Raw genomic sequence first — 16356 nt, 5'->3', positions numbered from 1 at the left:
AGTGTCACCAGCAATGGCCACGTCCTTGACTGGAGCAACCTTATTCTTTTTGTCACCCATGAGAAAATGATGTTCCCCTCATATAATACAGCGACCAGGATTGCAAGCAAGGGGAAGAATGTTTCTCCAAAGGTTCGACTCCAGACAAGATAAGGAACAAGTACTAATTAGGACCAGCCCCTTTGGAGCGCATGGCTACTCAAATAGCAACAGCATTTGGCCCTTGTGGAAACAATAGGGGTTATCTCTTCCTTTTGGAGAAGGCCATGTTCGATATCAGTGAGTATGCTCCGGTGATATGTTTTTGAATTAAAACTCGAACTATTTAAAAAACAAGTCTGCAACGTTTTGAGGTTATGAATATGAGCAGGCCATGAAGATGAGTATGTGATTGAGCTTGCAAATGAAGTGAGAAAGATACTTGTTGGGTTGCAGAAGGAGAAGTTGATCGGTGGATTGCCTGAACCAAACCAATTGCAATTGCCTTGGATTCTTGAGATTTGACTCGCAACAACAAATTTATTCTTCTCCAACAAAATTGCTAGCTTTTGGATTTGTCACCTTTTTTTATCTTAGATTTACTTCATTTCTCACCGCATAATTCATATATGAGAGGAAGCTTGGTAACACTAGGCATATTGAAATATTCATCCTTGTAATTTTCTTCGTATCGAGTTTATTTCATCAAAATATCGAGCTCATTAAGACAAAGTGGCACTCTTTTTTCTTGATCACAGAGGATTGGATAATTTAACAGAAAAACATATATTTGGTGCACACACAGACACTTCATTTGTAATAGTTATTGTCAATTAAAGTTCAACCATTTGCTATACTCAATTGAAGAAAATAAGGGATGTCTAATGATGATACTTCTGGCCTTTGAGAATAGTCCAAGCCCTGAAAAATTCATATGATGAAATATATATTTGGAAAATCTGCCAGATCTCACTATTTTGTTAAATCTAAAATAAATGTGAATTTAAAAAATAAATACAAACCTGTAGAGTTGCTCGATGAGTACAACTAAAGCAACTTCATGATTCAAGACTAGGGATGATAGCTTGATTGATACGTCGGCCCTCTCTTTTAACTGTCTTCCATGGCCATAAGGTCCTCCAATGCAGAACACAATGCTAGAAGCTCCCTGCTCCATACAAGAGGGGAACAGAATAGTTTCCCAATATGAGCATTTCGTGTCCCATACGAGCATTTGATGTACATATTAACTTGTAATGAACTCGTAAAAGAAAGATATGTTGAGGCAGTTCATACCGTGTTTCCAGCATCCCCAATGAGAGTAGCCATTTGTTCAGATCCCACGTCGGCTCCGTGCTCGTCTAACATTACAACCTGCAGTGAAAAGTAAACTAGGAACATAAATTTCACATTGATGATAAAATCTTCAAATCAGTCACGCTTGTTCAATGCATAGCTTGCCCGACTAAGATACACATATATGCCTTGGATTCCATTCTTAAGGAAGTCTGTTGCATTGCTCAAGACAAATTGTGATCACGTGATGCGAAAATCTAATTGTTCCCTTCGCTTTCTTAAAACTATTTCAAAACAAACTTTGGTGACAAGGGTTGACAAAAAGTTTTGAAAAGGGACCTCTAACAAATCACAAGATGATCAAAATAGGCGACTGTTATGTTATACCCATTCATTGGATTTGACCAGGCTCATCACAGATATATCTTCATGTTCAATCTGAGCCATCACATCCCTGATACCGAGGACAAACAAAAGTATCTGTAAAAAATTATATATCATTTTGAGAGATTAAATAAGAGAACCGATAGAACAAGGAATCATTCAGGCATCACTAGGAGTGAGGATTATATGGAGAAAAAAGAGATACTCTAGCCTGTTTACTATATGAATCGTGCAAGTGTAACCACCTAATGGTAGTGAAATGCACAACAAGGCTACTCTCACACTTGTTGGGTGGTAGTTGTCGCAAACTGCTCAAGCTGCATACACACACAAACACCACAATTCAAACCTCCACAAATACTGTTTACTATCTGGTACTATTTTGATCCAAAGAACAAGAAGTTCAAGTTACACTAGTGGACTAGACAAAATCAAAGGTTAACCACAAAAGCAACATAAACGGGTTTGTTGACAGCATTCATCACAAAAGCCAAATCCTCCCATTTCAGGTAGAACGTGTTATTATACTATACAGCACTTGTCAGATTAAAGGTAACTAAAATTCCGACCATGTCTCAATAAACACGACTTCTGTCCAGCAAGTTAGTAGCCTACCTTTAAATCATGGCCAACCCCATCATTTTAACGCATTGTTTTCACCAAAACAAATGGCTAAAAATTCAAGAAACAAGTAGGATTGTGGATTTTGCTTCGGGAAAACTCTATTCAAAGGACAGTCAGAATATGATTTTTTTTTAGAGTATTTTAGATACGTAGCCTTTCGTAAGGACAGAATATGTATAAAGAATCGAACATAAGCTCATTTTTAAAACTCTCGCCGATGCTCAATTCTTCCTGAAGTAAGCAAAAACCTTATCCTAAGCTAGCTAATACGAAAACATTTGTAGAAGAGAAAAAAAGGAGAAATTCAACAAACTTTGCATTTTTAGGATTGGATTTGAGTCTAATATCCTGGACAGAGCAATAATTCTTGAGCTTCTCCATATACTCGTCAGCAATAAGTTGAACTCCTGGCGACCTCTTCTTCCCCACCGTAAGGATTCGAATTGGTAGCGCTCTCTGCGAAGATAATGATGCCTTCTTCGATAAAAAAAAAAATTGCACGAATCATACAAAGAATGGAGAGTGAGCGCAATTACCACTGATTGGCCAGCATAATTGCACTGTTTACCTGATAGAAAAAAGACTTGACGTGGGTTTTGGATTAGGTGCTTCAAAATGTGAAAAATAAGGATAAATTCGAAGAAAGAGAAGAACCTGGAGGGTAAGAATAATGGGTTTTGCTGATGGCGAAGAGGGATAATCCCATACCATAAACAAGAATTTCTTGGGATTCGAAACCGGTGATGTTTTCTAAATGAGGGGAAAATGCAACTTTAATGGAGCAACAATTTAAAAAATATATATATAAACCCATCGACCGTAGCTCATAAAAAGATTGAATCTTCGAGCAGCCCAGTTCAAGATTCTTCTGTGTTTCAGCTTGGAAAAATGAGTTCTTGGGGATCAATAACTAAGTCTTACTGGAAACTAACTAAATTTCAGTTGATGAAATTTTGAAACCAGAAACTTCAATAAACATCATTTTTGGAGAAGAATGGATCTGGATTTGTGTGGATTTGTCAAAATTAGATTTTTAGATCTTTCCATCTTCACCTTATATTCATATTGAGTTCTTAAAATTTTGTTCACTAGCTAAGATCTTGGGCAGATCACAACTTTTATTAAAACCATTTTCTTGCCTAAGGTATTCAATTTTTATTTCTTCTGTAATCACATTGCTCTGGTCAGGTGCATCGTAGTTCCTCACCTAATTAAATTCTCAGACTCGTACCGATATTATTTATTACATTGAAGTTCTTCGGTACATGAGAGCATCTTCAGTATATAACGGATCATTCATCAAACTGTATAGTGCTGTTGAGTTGTGTCAATATCCAATCCTTTCAACTTGACCACAGATTCAACGTGCCCTTTCAGCGTATGCACCTCCCTTTGCCTGCACCAAGAATTCATTGATCCATATCAGAAAGCAAAATGTGTGCTCTGACAAAAGATTATAGGAATCTGATACAGAGGCCATCCCTGAACCAGCTCAAGAAACTGTAAGATGCGCCATAATATTTATAAAACTTGGTCAAAATTCGAGAACATATTGACTACCTAGCAACTTCTGCACGTCGTTTGGCTTGCTCCGCAATCTCGGAAAGCTCCCTGTACCTACTTTTGTAAGCAAAAATGTATGAAATTTCCCACGGTTGAAGACCATGAAGAGTCCTTTGTGCAGCGGCCCATTGTGCTTCTCGTTCTTCTATATATGCCATAGTTGGACTTCGTTGTAAAGGTAGTCTATCAACAGATACAATCATATATTAGTTAAAATGGAATCAAGAAAGTTCGGTTTCGGATATTGGATGACTATTGTATTGAAAATGCAGAACTTTCTTCAAAATTGTTGTATTGCACCGTGCCTAGCCACTATCAATCATAGATTTAAGAGTTTTTTTTGTGACATGGGAACTCGCAACCATAATCTTTTGGTACATACATATTGGATAAACCACCGGACTAATGCAACAACTTTCGGACTAACGCAATAGCTTCCAAACCACGCTAACAGGTAAACCATATCCTCCGATCAGACAAGCCTTGTATGACAAGCTCGTCCGATTAGACTCCCATTTAGGGCTAGATTTAAGGGCTTTTGATCAGGGATATGAGTCTTCCAGGTAGTTGCTGGAATAGTCATTGAGCATATTCTCCACCAAAGAGAACAAAAATGTAATCCACAAAGAAAACAGCACATATGCCGAACTGTTAGTCAATTAGTGAAATAAATATAGGAAACTTAAAGTGCTTTTCACTATACAGAAACTATATTTCAACCAAATGAAGCCCTAGAGGCAAGCTACGGGAGTATATCTACATCCTAAGTGCAAATAGAGCCAAACAGAGTTTAGAAACAGAAAATAGTAACTCCCAATATTGTAGTAAAAGCAAAACGTCTTGTTTCTGCTTCCAGACAAGGATAGTTCACTATAATTTGAGTTCAAAGCGGCGTTGGTAATCGCCTACTGTGGACAAATTCCCCCAGGTTATTGCTTCACCTGGGCGGACCCAACCGTCACGCCCTAATTTCAAGAACCAGACCCAACCCTTGAACTTTATCTGGAGTCCTTCGGTTCTCTCACCTGTTGAGCCACCCAAGGGGATCGGATAGCCAATCATATTTTGGGAAATCCAGCTTGGCATTAAACATAGCAACCATAACCTTTTATCTAACATTTATCACTGGCTTACATAATTTAATTTGATAAAAAAAAAAACGAATTTACAAGTTAATCACTATCATACATAGTTTCAAATTATCCATCAACTAAGCTTGTCTTAACGAGACACGAGCCACTAAATTTTACAGGAAAAGATTTGTGGGTAAATTTTTTATCATAAAAAAACCTCTGATGCGAAAATAACAACTTGCGATGCCGAATTTTTTTTGCCTCAACCCATGAGGGTGAAATTTGACGACCATAATATATTTAAATCCCAGAAGAACTTCGAATTCTAAGAAAGGTTCTGTATCATCCATCCATTTGCATTGTGCATAAAAGGCAGCCGGTGGCCATATAATACAGTTTTCACCAAATGCTTGCCTAGATATTCACTAAAATCCAAGAAAATAGAAGAAATACATTGTGTACACAGAAGGGTTAGTTTCACTAAGAAGATGGTCCCGATGGGGCTGCAGCAATCTTGCAAATGGGGCAGCAATTCTTGAGCCGCAACCACTGGTTAATGCATGTAACATGATACCCGTGTTCGCATTCCACCAATGCGCCAATCTCATCCCCGAGAGCAAAATCTTCCTGCAGATAATGGTTGTTTTGTGTTATAGTGCAATCTTCACTCTATTTATACAACTTCAAAATTCTAATGGTATATACATGCTCTTCTGGAGATCTTATAATAAATTGAATAAGAAAATAGAGATCACAGAGTAACACATGATCATACCAAGAGATTAAGCGGTTTAATCATCTAGTATAAAATTTCAAGTTCAAGTAACTCGCCTTTTTTCATATACTCTTAATCTCTGCAAACTAGCATGGAGCAGGTTAATATGTCCAAGATTTAGATTTGAAACAAGACGTTCAAAAATTGTTCAAGTTGGATTGTCTATTCTGTTAATTTATAATGTTTCCTCGGAGATGATGATGAGGAAAGTACAATAAACACAGTGAAATAAATAAGAAAAATTGTTTACCTGACAAATACTGCATTTGATATCATCTCCATCTTCATCCAATCCAAAAGCTCGTATGTCTGATGAGGTCACCTGATATATGCTTCTCCTGAGGCACTTTGTCAGTGCCTCTTCAGGAACTGCTGTGCTCACTGAGCCTATCCTATCTTCCAGAGCTAACAGTTCCTGTCAGATGTAATGCATATCGAATTCCATTAAAACTGAGAGCAGATATCATAAAAACAACTGGGGTAACGATCTCCATGGAACAAAACTAACGACATTTATCATTGAGATATCTCATTCAACAATGGAATTTGAAAAAGTCACGGCAGAAGAACCTTAAGGCAACACCAACCTCATATGACATGTTATCAATATCTAGTCTCATCTCTCTGTGTTGGTCATGGAAGTTCAAACTACCGAGGAAAAAACTGGTATCCAGGGCAAGGGTTTGCTATAAACGAGAAGAAAAGCTCATTATTAAATATTTCAATTAGATGTTATGGAGAGCGAGGAAGATAAGAAACCTCATGTGTCAGTTCCTCGTCTCGTTCAATCCTCTCAAGAGCTAATAATAACTGCACCATGAGTTTATAATGTTTAAAATAATTATTAGTTCAGGAAAACGACATGCTAAGCCAATTTTGATGCACAATAAGACAATACCTCTGCGACTCCATCAATGTTGTATCGCTGTAATGCATCATGACTCATGAAATGGGTACAACCAAATTCACCTGAAGTGAGAGGTAAGGTGGATTGATAATCATCATTGCTGCTGGAAATACTATAAGAGCTTGAACCACTCATAAAACCATTTGCTGAAAAGTGCTGTGAGGAACTTGAGCCACCAATATTGATAGGTGTTCCAGATTGAGGAAACTGAGGGCTACCTGAAGCAGGTTTCCTAGCAGAGGCACTGTTCCTTATATTTGGTCTGGAAGAAAGCCTTGTCATGTTGTTCATATTCACTATCCTCTGAGTCCTGAAGGAAGTGGCACCATTGTTAACCTCACTAGAAGCACGATTACTATTTCTTGAATCACAGACGGAGCTACTACAAGTTGAAGGGGACACATTCCCATCAACGGATGATGCAGCAGTTGTTTTTCTGCGAGACAAGTAGACTTCCCTTTCCGGAGTTTGCTTATTCATCAGATTCTTTCTGACTGGCTTGGAAAATGATGATGAACTTGATGGTACGACATCTGGTATGGAATTGCATTTCAGACTCCTGAGACCATACCTGCTCCCACAACCTTCCTTAGATGGGCCTTGGTATGGGCTTTTAGAAACTGCTGAAACAGTGGGAGGTAGAGCGTTTGGCTTGTGCAGACCTGATCTGATCGGAGATATTTTTTGAGGCCTAATGCTTGATGATGCACTAGAACTTCCTGTTTTGGTCAAAGTAAATTTTCCAGTTAGACTCGTACAGGGTAAAGGCAGTTGGCTCTAGAGCTTCTGAATCACCAGAAAGACCAACTTCTGATGGATAAGATTTCAATCGGGAAGACACCTTTCTAATTGAATCAGAATTTAACTCTTTTGCACTGGTTATCACAGAATTGCCCCTAGAGGAATTTCCATATGTTTTGTTCCTATTCGGAGAACGTAAAGAAGGCTTAGAACATTTGGATGTATCTGAGGTTCCATGTTTTGCATTCTGACTATAATTAATTCTCCCACTGCATCCTATTCGGTAACAAAATTGAATATTTTGATCCCTTTCAGTAGCTGAATCTTTTAAGCCAACATTACATCCCTTTTTGGTTTTTGTAAGCGCACCTGCACTTCTTTTACCAGAGCATGCATCCATGGCTATTGGCTGTAGGAGATTCTATCCTGTCCCAGCAAAACACTTGCATCTTTAAAATAATATTAGCATGCCTACTTTAAACCACACAATGGGGCTCTCACATCTTGTCTGAATAGATACAAGATGGCATAACTGAGAGAAAAATTGCTGAAAACTCACACGCATTTTGCAGTTATAGGGCTTGTGAATGGTGAACATTACCCAAGCTTAGCTTAAAACAGTTAAAAAATATGAGGCTAAAAAGTGAGACGGAAAAAGTGAATATGCAGATTAAAGAATGAAGTATGAGCAGATTATGTAAATAGTTATAAAACACATAATTAAACAAGAACATAAGAATCATCCATGATCGCATCTTCCAGCTTGAATAGTTCCCACTCAACCTCAGCGGGTTGGGACTACTGCGCTAGACTTTAAATATTTACAAATTGGCATGTGTCAGCATCAATAGAACTTGATTAGAACAGGAAAAAATAACAAATACATTCACATGTAGAAGCTTAGCCAAAAACTAATCAACGTCGTATCAAAAACCAAAAAATAAATCTACAACCCACCTTAAACATTAAGAATGTATCCCACATGATTAATATTTACAAACATAATCTACACAAATGATTTTTTTCTTCTTTTCTTTAGTTAAGTGAGAATTTTCACGTTATCTGATTTTATTGCTTTGTTCTTTCAATTCGTGAAGAAATACACAATCAGAATCGCGCCATCACAAATTTCAAGCAAAGATGACTCTGCACTCTCTTCGTTTACAGGTAAACGGCACAAGCTGGAAAAGAGAACAGAAAGTGTGTTTTTCTTCACGAAAATAATCAAACTAATACAGGAAATTGATGTGAAAACAGAATCCAGTTGATCATACAAAAGCAAAACAAATTTAAGAAACATTGAAAGTTAAATCCCTCGGCAAGACAATATCGACTGCTGAGGGAAGCAGTCAAATTCCCAGTTAAAAAAAGAGGCCGTCAATCAATATTGCAAGACTATCAATCTTGACTCAATAACAATCAACAAAATACACACACACACACAAAAAAACCGGTTTTTAAACAAAAGCCATGTCAGAAAATCAAACATGGACTCAAAATTTATACAACCCGAAAAAATTCAAGAAACCTTTTTTGAATAGTATGGGTTCCTAAATCAAAACTCCCAAAGACACTGAATATCTGAAAAGAATCAATCAAGAAATAAACAAGAACTGATCACAGCACAACCAAATAGATAATCCAATAAAATGAATCAAGAATCAGAACGATGACAATCAAGAAACCGAGAAAATTCAAACACCGCGATCAAAGAGCCCGCAAACTCTATATTTTCCCTCGTTTACCTTTCTTCCTCCTTTTCCACAGTTATTCCCTTTTCTCACACCACCAGGAAAAAAGAGAGTCCCAACAACTACACGATTTGGAGAGGGTCTTGGCATATATTCACATAGATATAAAGAAACGGCAGAGGTCTATGGTCATATATATATGTACTTGAATTTATGTATTGGTATCCATATATATATATATATATTTATCTCGTGTATAGGTATTTATACGTATATATACGTATAATGTAAACGATCCGAGGCGAATGGGAGGCCGGGTTTTATGCAATTTGGGAAGCCTTTAAACATAAACAAATCCTCAACAAATCACCGCAGAATTGCCGTACAGCCTTTAATTTCTGAGGAACAGATTTCAGCCGTCGGATATGTGTACGTAGGGTCAACGATTAGGGGACTGTTGGGCTGCCTAAGAGTCAGGCCTAGAGCCCACTGGGCCCTACCCCTCCCATTATTGTCTTCCCACTCGTGCTATGTATCCAGGAGTCTCACAATTAGACTCAAATTAAACTTTATTTATAGAAAATAGTTAACATAAAAAAAAAAGTGGGTCTCATGTGAGATCGTCTCACGGATCTTAATCTGTGAGACGAGTCAACCCTACTCATATTCACAATAAAAAATAATACTCTTAGCATTAAAAGTAATACTTTTTCATGGATAACTCAAATAAGATATTCGTCTTATAAATACGACTCGTGAGACCGTCTCACACAAGTTTTTGTCAAAAAAAATTATGTTAAATATATTTTTTTTATTTTAAAGTTTATGATTTTTTATAATAAATAAATATTTAAGTGGTTTTAAAAATTTTGAAACTAGATGAGATGAGGTGATTATCATTAAATTACTGATTTACTAAATTTATTTTTTTGATGTTTTATGAAATAAATATATTTTTAAGACCATCATTACGTCAAAAGTTAATTATTTTAAGACCATCAAGATTTATAATATAGTATATATTCATCACCTAGCATGATAAAAACGGTTCTAATAAAAAAACATTTTTCAAGGATGAAGATATGTCATGAGTAATGGTGTATGAGAGAACATAATGGAGAGGTTCCAGAGAGGGTCCTTTTGTGAAAGAAAGCTCAGAGGGAGTTTTATATCGAGATATCTCATGTCGTTAAAAAAATATTATTTTAACGATAGTAAACTATCTTGATATCGGGCTTTTTTTGGGACTTTCTCTCTCACGGGTTTTCCGAGATGCTATTATTTATAGCATATCTTTATATTTGAAAATGGGTTCTTTTCGTCTCTCTCAACACTTGAACTCAAGACTTCAAAGATAAATGTTTATATTTCTAGAATGTTGGTATCAATTGATCTAACATTAAATTAAAAAAAATAGAAGAAAAAAATTGTGTTTTAAGAGAAACAAAAGAAGAACAATCATATATGTATATAGTGGTACTTTGTCTGAATTTAAATGGTTTTAAAAAAAAAAATGGAAGCCCTGTAAAGAGACGAACATGTCATAAAATGCGCCTAAACCTTTTGTAGAAAAGAAGACATGAAATTATCATCAAAAAAAAAAAGAAGACATGAAATTTAGGTGGAAATAAAATAAGGTTTTTGTCCCCCCGCAGATTTACATAAAACCTAAAAACCAACCATAAATAGATAGACACCAATATAAAATCGACTGTGGTTTTCTACAATTTGCTTTTATTCGTGGACACGACCAATTATCACCAAAACCCACCGCTAACCTCACAGTGCACCTGGCCTCCTCCAAACCAATAAAAGATATCGAAATAATTCTAAAAATTTGACCTTATATTTAGAAAAGGAATATCAATATTATAGTAAGAATATAATATTGTACTCACACATCGTGTTTCAAGTTGTTGAAGTATATGGGCATGATATCAAATGACCATAAATTTTATTCCTTTCACTAATAATTTGTCGTTCGAGTTTGTCGCAATGAGCTTACCTAATTAGATTTATCTGATTGAATTGTGGTTTGCGGTATGCAATTAATTGATACTTAAAACTATTATTTTGATATATTTTTAATTTGTCAAAAAATAATTAATCGTCATAAACCATATCATTGATTTCCCCTCCATTTGCATCTTTCCATCCACCAATCGTATTCTTGGATGGAACCTCTATGAAACCTATATATATGAAACATACATACATACATATATATATATATATATATATATATATAATATACTGTCACCATCTTATAAATATATATATATATATATATATATATATATGGTCACCATCTTATTTTTTGGTCATATAAATAATCTACAGCTATTTTTCTTTGAATTGAACTTGGTAGGGAATGGATTAATAAATTCAAAAATAGAAACGATTGGGTCTCATTACTTGCTGTGATACAACATCATGATTGAACCTTTTAATTTTTTAAAACGAAATTGCACATCAACATTCTGTTGTCACGGGCCCACTACTAGCATAGTGTTTAGTTGGCTCCTTTAATTCGCTGTATTTAATTTACTTTGTCAACAAATGTACTTACAAAAAAATATGTATGTCGATCGATCGGATCATTGTTTGAGTTGGTTGCGTAGACGACTCTTTAATTAATAATTATAAGTTCAATTCTTCTCAATACTATTTTTGAACGAGTTTGTTATACATGATTTGTCCAATATTATTTACTTGATTGATGTGGTTTATAAAATACAACGTTACTCCGAGTATTTACTTGGTACACATCGAAAGACAACGACGGAGATTTCATCATCATAAAAAAATCCATTCACCAACTCAAGAAATAAGATTTTCATTATTACATTCCAATTCTTCTTGTTTTTGATAGGAACGAGAAAATAGAGTATTGAAATAAAAATTATGAAATAGTAACGATCGAACAGAGATGAGATTATTCTGATAGTAATAACATTATTTGTCTATTTGTTTTGTTGACAAATTATATATATTTGTTATTATTTAATCTTGGTGTATTCGCTGAAAAAATCATATATGACAGACTCAAAACAGAAATAACAAATGATAGAAAAAAAAATTGAACTCTTGACAACATAATGATATACACAAAGTTAATAAAAAATATTATATATGATGGTAATCAAAATTGTTTGGGATATCATTTTCTTGCATTTCAGACGTAATAGAAGTTTTGAAATTTTCATTTTGACGTGCAAAATATTCTTGAGCATCATGTGATTAAAAATAATTCATATGATGTTTACATTTGATTAACCTTTGTTTTAAGAATGTTGGACATCATACCAGTCCGAGATTAGCTGAGTATCTCTTCTTGTAAATCCCTACAAACGATCTACTAGAAACAACCATATTCTTCAATCTTCTGAATAAGATCCATGATCAGATGTTTTGTTCTTCATGTAAATTGCACTAGAAGTCCACATGAAATTTGTGTCAAGATTTAGATTCAAGTCTGATTGCACCCATCGGATCATACAAAGAGCTTATAGTAGTATCGTTCATGATACCCTATGTATCACTGATAGTGCCGCAAAAATCTTAATTTATGATTAGCGTATAATAAGATATTTTCAACTCATATATTCTAATCAAATCTGCAATCATTGGTATATAAAGAGTTGCAAATGAATACGATAACTATGTGAAATATTTTTTAGTAACGATAGTGACATGGTATGTGCACTAAGGAAACATCTTTCCAGAATATGCATGTCTCACTCTGATTCGATATTTATCGCACTATGAACTCATCATATCACATAAGATATCTTTACTCGTAGGTGGACAGTGAATTCCCGAATACAATGCATCAACTACTAACTATTTCGAAACCACACTCAACTCGTCATTTGATAACCTTCAATGAAGTCGGCAAACTGATCAAAGTGCATACTAGTACGTAGAGCCTCCACGTTGTCCGGGTCAAAAGACTAATGATGTACAACCATAACAGCGGACTATTCAACTCGATAAGTGATAACCACTTTGAAATTTCAAGGGACAGTCGTTCAATGCATCCTCAAATGATCATTCATCTGTGTCATGTCATTACTAAAGAAATATGACATTTATATAACAAATGTTATTTTCATGCTCCGACGACCTTTATCCTTATTTTAGGCGGCTGAATCGACAAAAAAAAAGTTTAGAATATACCAATACGCTTCTAATGAGTTTCATGATCTTATATCAAGAAACAGACCTCGTGGTATCTATTGTATATTCAAGAGATTTATTTATCCAGCTTGCATTAACATACATATAAAGTAAATGTCATAATTTCACAAAATAATATCAAAATAATTTTTTTTTATATAAAAGTCAATAAAACACAAGTTACTAGTTGACGATTTCAAAGATCTAAATATGAAACATCTCCCTTTAAAATGAGCATGAATGTCATAGCGTCTATATTAAACAAGAAACGTAAAATCAAGTAAGATAAAGATTTAAAATTTTTGCCATCGACCCCTAAACTATAACTTTAACGCTTGATTCAATATATAAATACAATATCATGTAACTTTGAAATAGTCATTTATTATTTTATTATATATATATATATATATATATATATATATATATATATATATATATATATATATATATATATATATATATATATATATAATCTACCAGTGCATATATGCATATATAGTAATTTGTTAAAAAGAAAAAAAGGAATAAAGTCTACGTGCTCTCCTTGCCTTCCTTGCCTATTGGGATCTTAGGCTGTGCATGATTTACGCACTCATTCTACCAACAAACCCAACATCCAAAAGCCTCTCTTCGCCAACCATTCATTCTTCTAATTTCTTCATATATCAATCTTTATTATCACAACTATTATTCATTTTCTTGCTCTTCAACGTTCAATGGGGAAGTCATTCATCCGTTTGCATTATATGAGGTACAACATCGATTTGTTGTTTTTTTGCAGATTTGGATATTTTGCGATATCGCGTCCCTTGATAGGCATTTGTTGGTGAGACGAATAGCTTGAGATAACACGTGCAACAATGTTTTGGGAGATATGAATATCTTAAATTATAATTTTGTTGGGACAGAGGACATAACATGTTAATTGGATGTATGTGCTCTAAGTCTGTTCGCTATTTGATATGATTATTTGATGTTTCAATCTTTTGATTCGAATAATCATATATGTGTCGATTCTTAACAAAAATTCGACATTATAACATTTCTAAACTTAAGTTTGATTTTATCAAATATGTATATGTTTATGATAACTCGACTATAAATTTCAATAAATGACGAGTACTTCTGAAAAAACAACAGTTTGATCTCTGAACTCCGGCGTTCGTTTTCGCTGAGTTCCCAATTATAACAATTACTAGAAAATCGAATGGTGAAGACAGAAAATATATCGGGGATGTAAGGTTATGGGAATGTTACATTTGAAGATTTTCTCTTTGGGCACCATTGTTCTGTTCCCCCACACTCCACTAGCTTGGTGATCAGTGGAATTTATATTGACAAACATATATATGTTCCTCAATGCAGGTAGAATATAAAGTGCTAGACGTTATAGATGGCAACAAGAACAAAAGACGGCGCACCAGCCAGGGAGAAGAGGGGAACATCCCCTTCAAATTCTCCTCAAACCGGAACTGCACCACAGCGTAAGAGCCGCCCCAGCCCTTCCAAAACAAGCTCTCCTGCAAAAAACCAAGATTCAGCTACATCAGAAAAGCAAATTCCAAACTATCTCAAGCCTACCTTATGTTCTGCCACCGACATTCCGAAGCAACAAGGCAAGAAACCCGTTGCCACTGAAAATGCCTACAAGCCCAGTCTTTCAAGAAGAAGATCATTTGACAGGCCCCCATCGGCTTCTAGCACACAAAAATCACGGATTTCACCAAACCCTTCGCTTCGATCTTCCTCGTTTTCCAGCAAAACTAGTACGATGCCAAAGTCGAAGGATGCTGGAAAACAGAGTTCCCTGTATGCCAGGCCTGCAAGTACGGTAAAGAAGACTGGAATTTATGTTAAAAAGCAGGATGCCGGAAGTGGTACTGCCGTAGTGAAGGAACAAGTCACTAGCCCTTCTGAGAAAATGGATGTTTCCAATGAGTATGTCGTCCCACAACCTGAAACAAAACAAGAAGATGAAGAATCTGCCGTTGCCGAAGCTGAAGAAGAGAAACCTCAAGTTGAGAGCAACAATGTGATGGGAACTGAAATTTTGGTGGTGGAAGACTCGGAGAAGATTAAAGAGGAGAAAGGCGACGATGTCAAGGTTGAAACTGAAGAGGTGTATACCGTTTTTGAACAAGATGACGCCCCTATTGGCATCAAGACAGAAGATCCAGAAGGCGAGACACATATTGGAGAAACTGGGAGCAAACTTCAGGAACTAGAACACACTTCAAACGAAAGTGATAATAATCAAACTGAAGAAAGTGTTTCAGATATTCCCGTTGCTGAAGTTGAAGAGAAGGATGAAAAACTTGGACAAAATGATGGAGAACATGGAGAACACTTGGATAACAAGGAAGCAGAAGCCAGTGGAAACAAAGCCACCGAGTCTAAAGAAACAGAAGTGCAAGAAATCGCAGGGGAAGAGAAGCAGGAGACAGAAAGTGTGGCAGTTAAAAAACAAGTACCACAAGGAAAAAAGGATTCTGCAGTTTCAAATGATGTGATTGAGGAAACTGCAAGTAAGCTTCGGGAGCAGAGGAAAAACAAGGTGAAAGCGCTTGCAGGGGCATTTGAAACTGTCATATCCTTGCAGGAACCTAAGTAACAAAACACATGCATAAAGTTAAGAAATGAAAAAAAAAATACAAGATACCTACTGGCACTCACAGAGGAATGGTTTGCAGAATGCTTTTACTTGAATTTGTTTTCACAGTTGAACTTGTTGTCATAAATATCACAGAGAATGATATGACAATCAATACTTACTTTTCTCATTTTGCTTTCTTGTTTTTTTATTTTTCAGTTCTCTGTCCAAAGGCATCAGTATACTATGTGCAATAGCAAGACACTCTGATTATAGTTACTGAAAAATTTACATTTCTAATTGATGTTTCCTTGAGCTGTGATCGGAAACTCGGTTAAGTCCCTGGCTTTTAACATCTATCAAGCACGTTTCAAGGAATTGCATGTTGCCACTGTGGTCACTGCATGGTATTTCTGAACATTATATAAATTGAAGACCACTGTACAAGTTTCCCGTCAACTTCTATTAATATTTCAAACAAAAATAATAATGGTCTCTTCTATTTTCTAACAGATATCCGTGCTTATATATGATTAATCAACACTTTAAGT

General features: G+C 35.5%; 2 protein-coding genes and 1 pseudogene across 3 annotated transcripts; 1 reads left to right on the top strand and 2 right to left on the bottom strand.

Moving 5' to 3' along the window:
• Positions 1-741: 741 nt before the first annotated feature.
• On the bottom strand, positions 742-3383 carry LOC140834465 (putative RNA methyltransferase At5g10620). Of its 2 annotated transcripts, XM_073199353.1 has the most exons (9): positions 3102-3383; positions 2938-3033; positions 2820-2851; positions 2597-2739; positions 1905-1976; positions 1663-1729; positions 1276-1353; positions 1002-1147; positions 742-900 (listed from the first exon to the last, which is right to left on the bottom strand). In XM_073199353.1, exons 1-9 carry the CDS (start codon positions 3109-3111, stop codon positions 861-863), a joined length of 684 nt encoding a protein of 227 aa, XP_073055454.1. In that variant the 5' UTR covers positions 3112-3383; the 3' UTR covers positions 742-860. The 2 variants fall into 2 exon arrangements, with proteins under 2 accessions (XP_073055454.1, XP_073055455.1); XM_073199354.1 differs by lacking the exon at positions 1905-1976 and having other exon boundaries at positions 2938-3345.
• Positions 3384-5240: 1857 nt separating this feature from the next.
• LOC140834466 (uncharacterized) lies at positions 5241-9361 on the bottom strand (annotated as a pseudogene).
• A 5247-nt stretch (positions 9362-14608) lies between these two features.
• Positions 14609-16020, top strand: LOC140834464 (uncharacterized). The gene has a single exon (XM_073199352.1). It carries the CDS (start codon positions 14609-14611, stop codon positions 15824-15826), a length of 1218 nt encoding a protein of 405 aa, XP_073055453.1. The 3' UTR covers positions 15827-16020.
• Positions 16021-16356: the final 336 nt, after the last annotated feature.

The sequence above is a fragment of the Primulina eburnea genome, chromosome 6 (assembly GCF_022965805.1).
Source record: "Primulina eburnea isolate SZY01 chromosome 6, ASM2296580v1, whole genome shotgun sequence".
Lineage (NCBI taxonomy): Eukaryota > Viridiplantae > Streptophyta > Magnoliopsida > Lamiales > Gesneriaceae > Primulina > Primulina eburnea.
This window is presented reverse-complemented; position numbering and strand designations above follow the sequence as displayed.

What these genes read in the sequence shown, in the direction of transcription:
- LOC140834465 (XM_073199353.1), bottom strand. An exon ending in TCCAATCCTAAAAATGCAAA is followed by an intron (nt 1,977 to 2,596) that starts GTTTGTTGAATT and finishes GTGTGTATGCAG; the next exon opens with CTTGAGCAGTTTGCGACAAC. An exon ending in GTGCATTTCACTACCATTAG is followed by an intron (nt 1,730 to 1,904) that starts GTGGTTACACTT and finishes CCTCGGTATCAG; the next exon opens with GGATGTGATGGCTCAGATTG.
- LOC140834464 (XM_073199352.1), top strand. Translation starts at nt 14,609, where the DNA reads ATGGCAACAAGAACAAAAGACGGCGCACCAGCCAGGGAGAAGAGGGGA.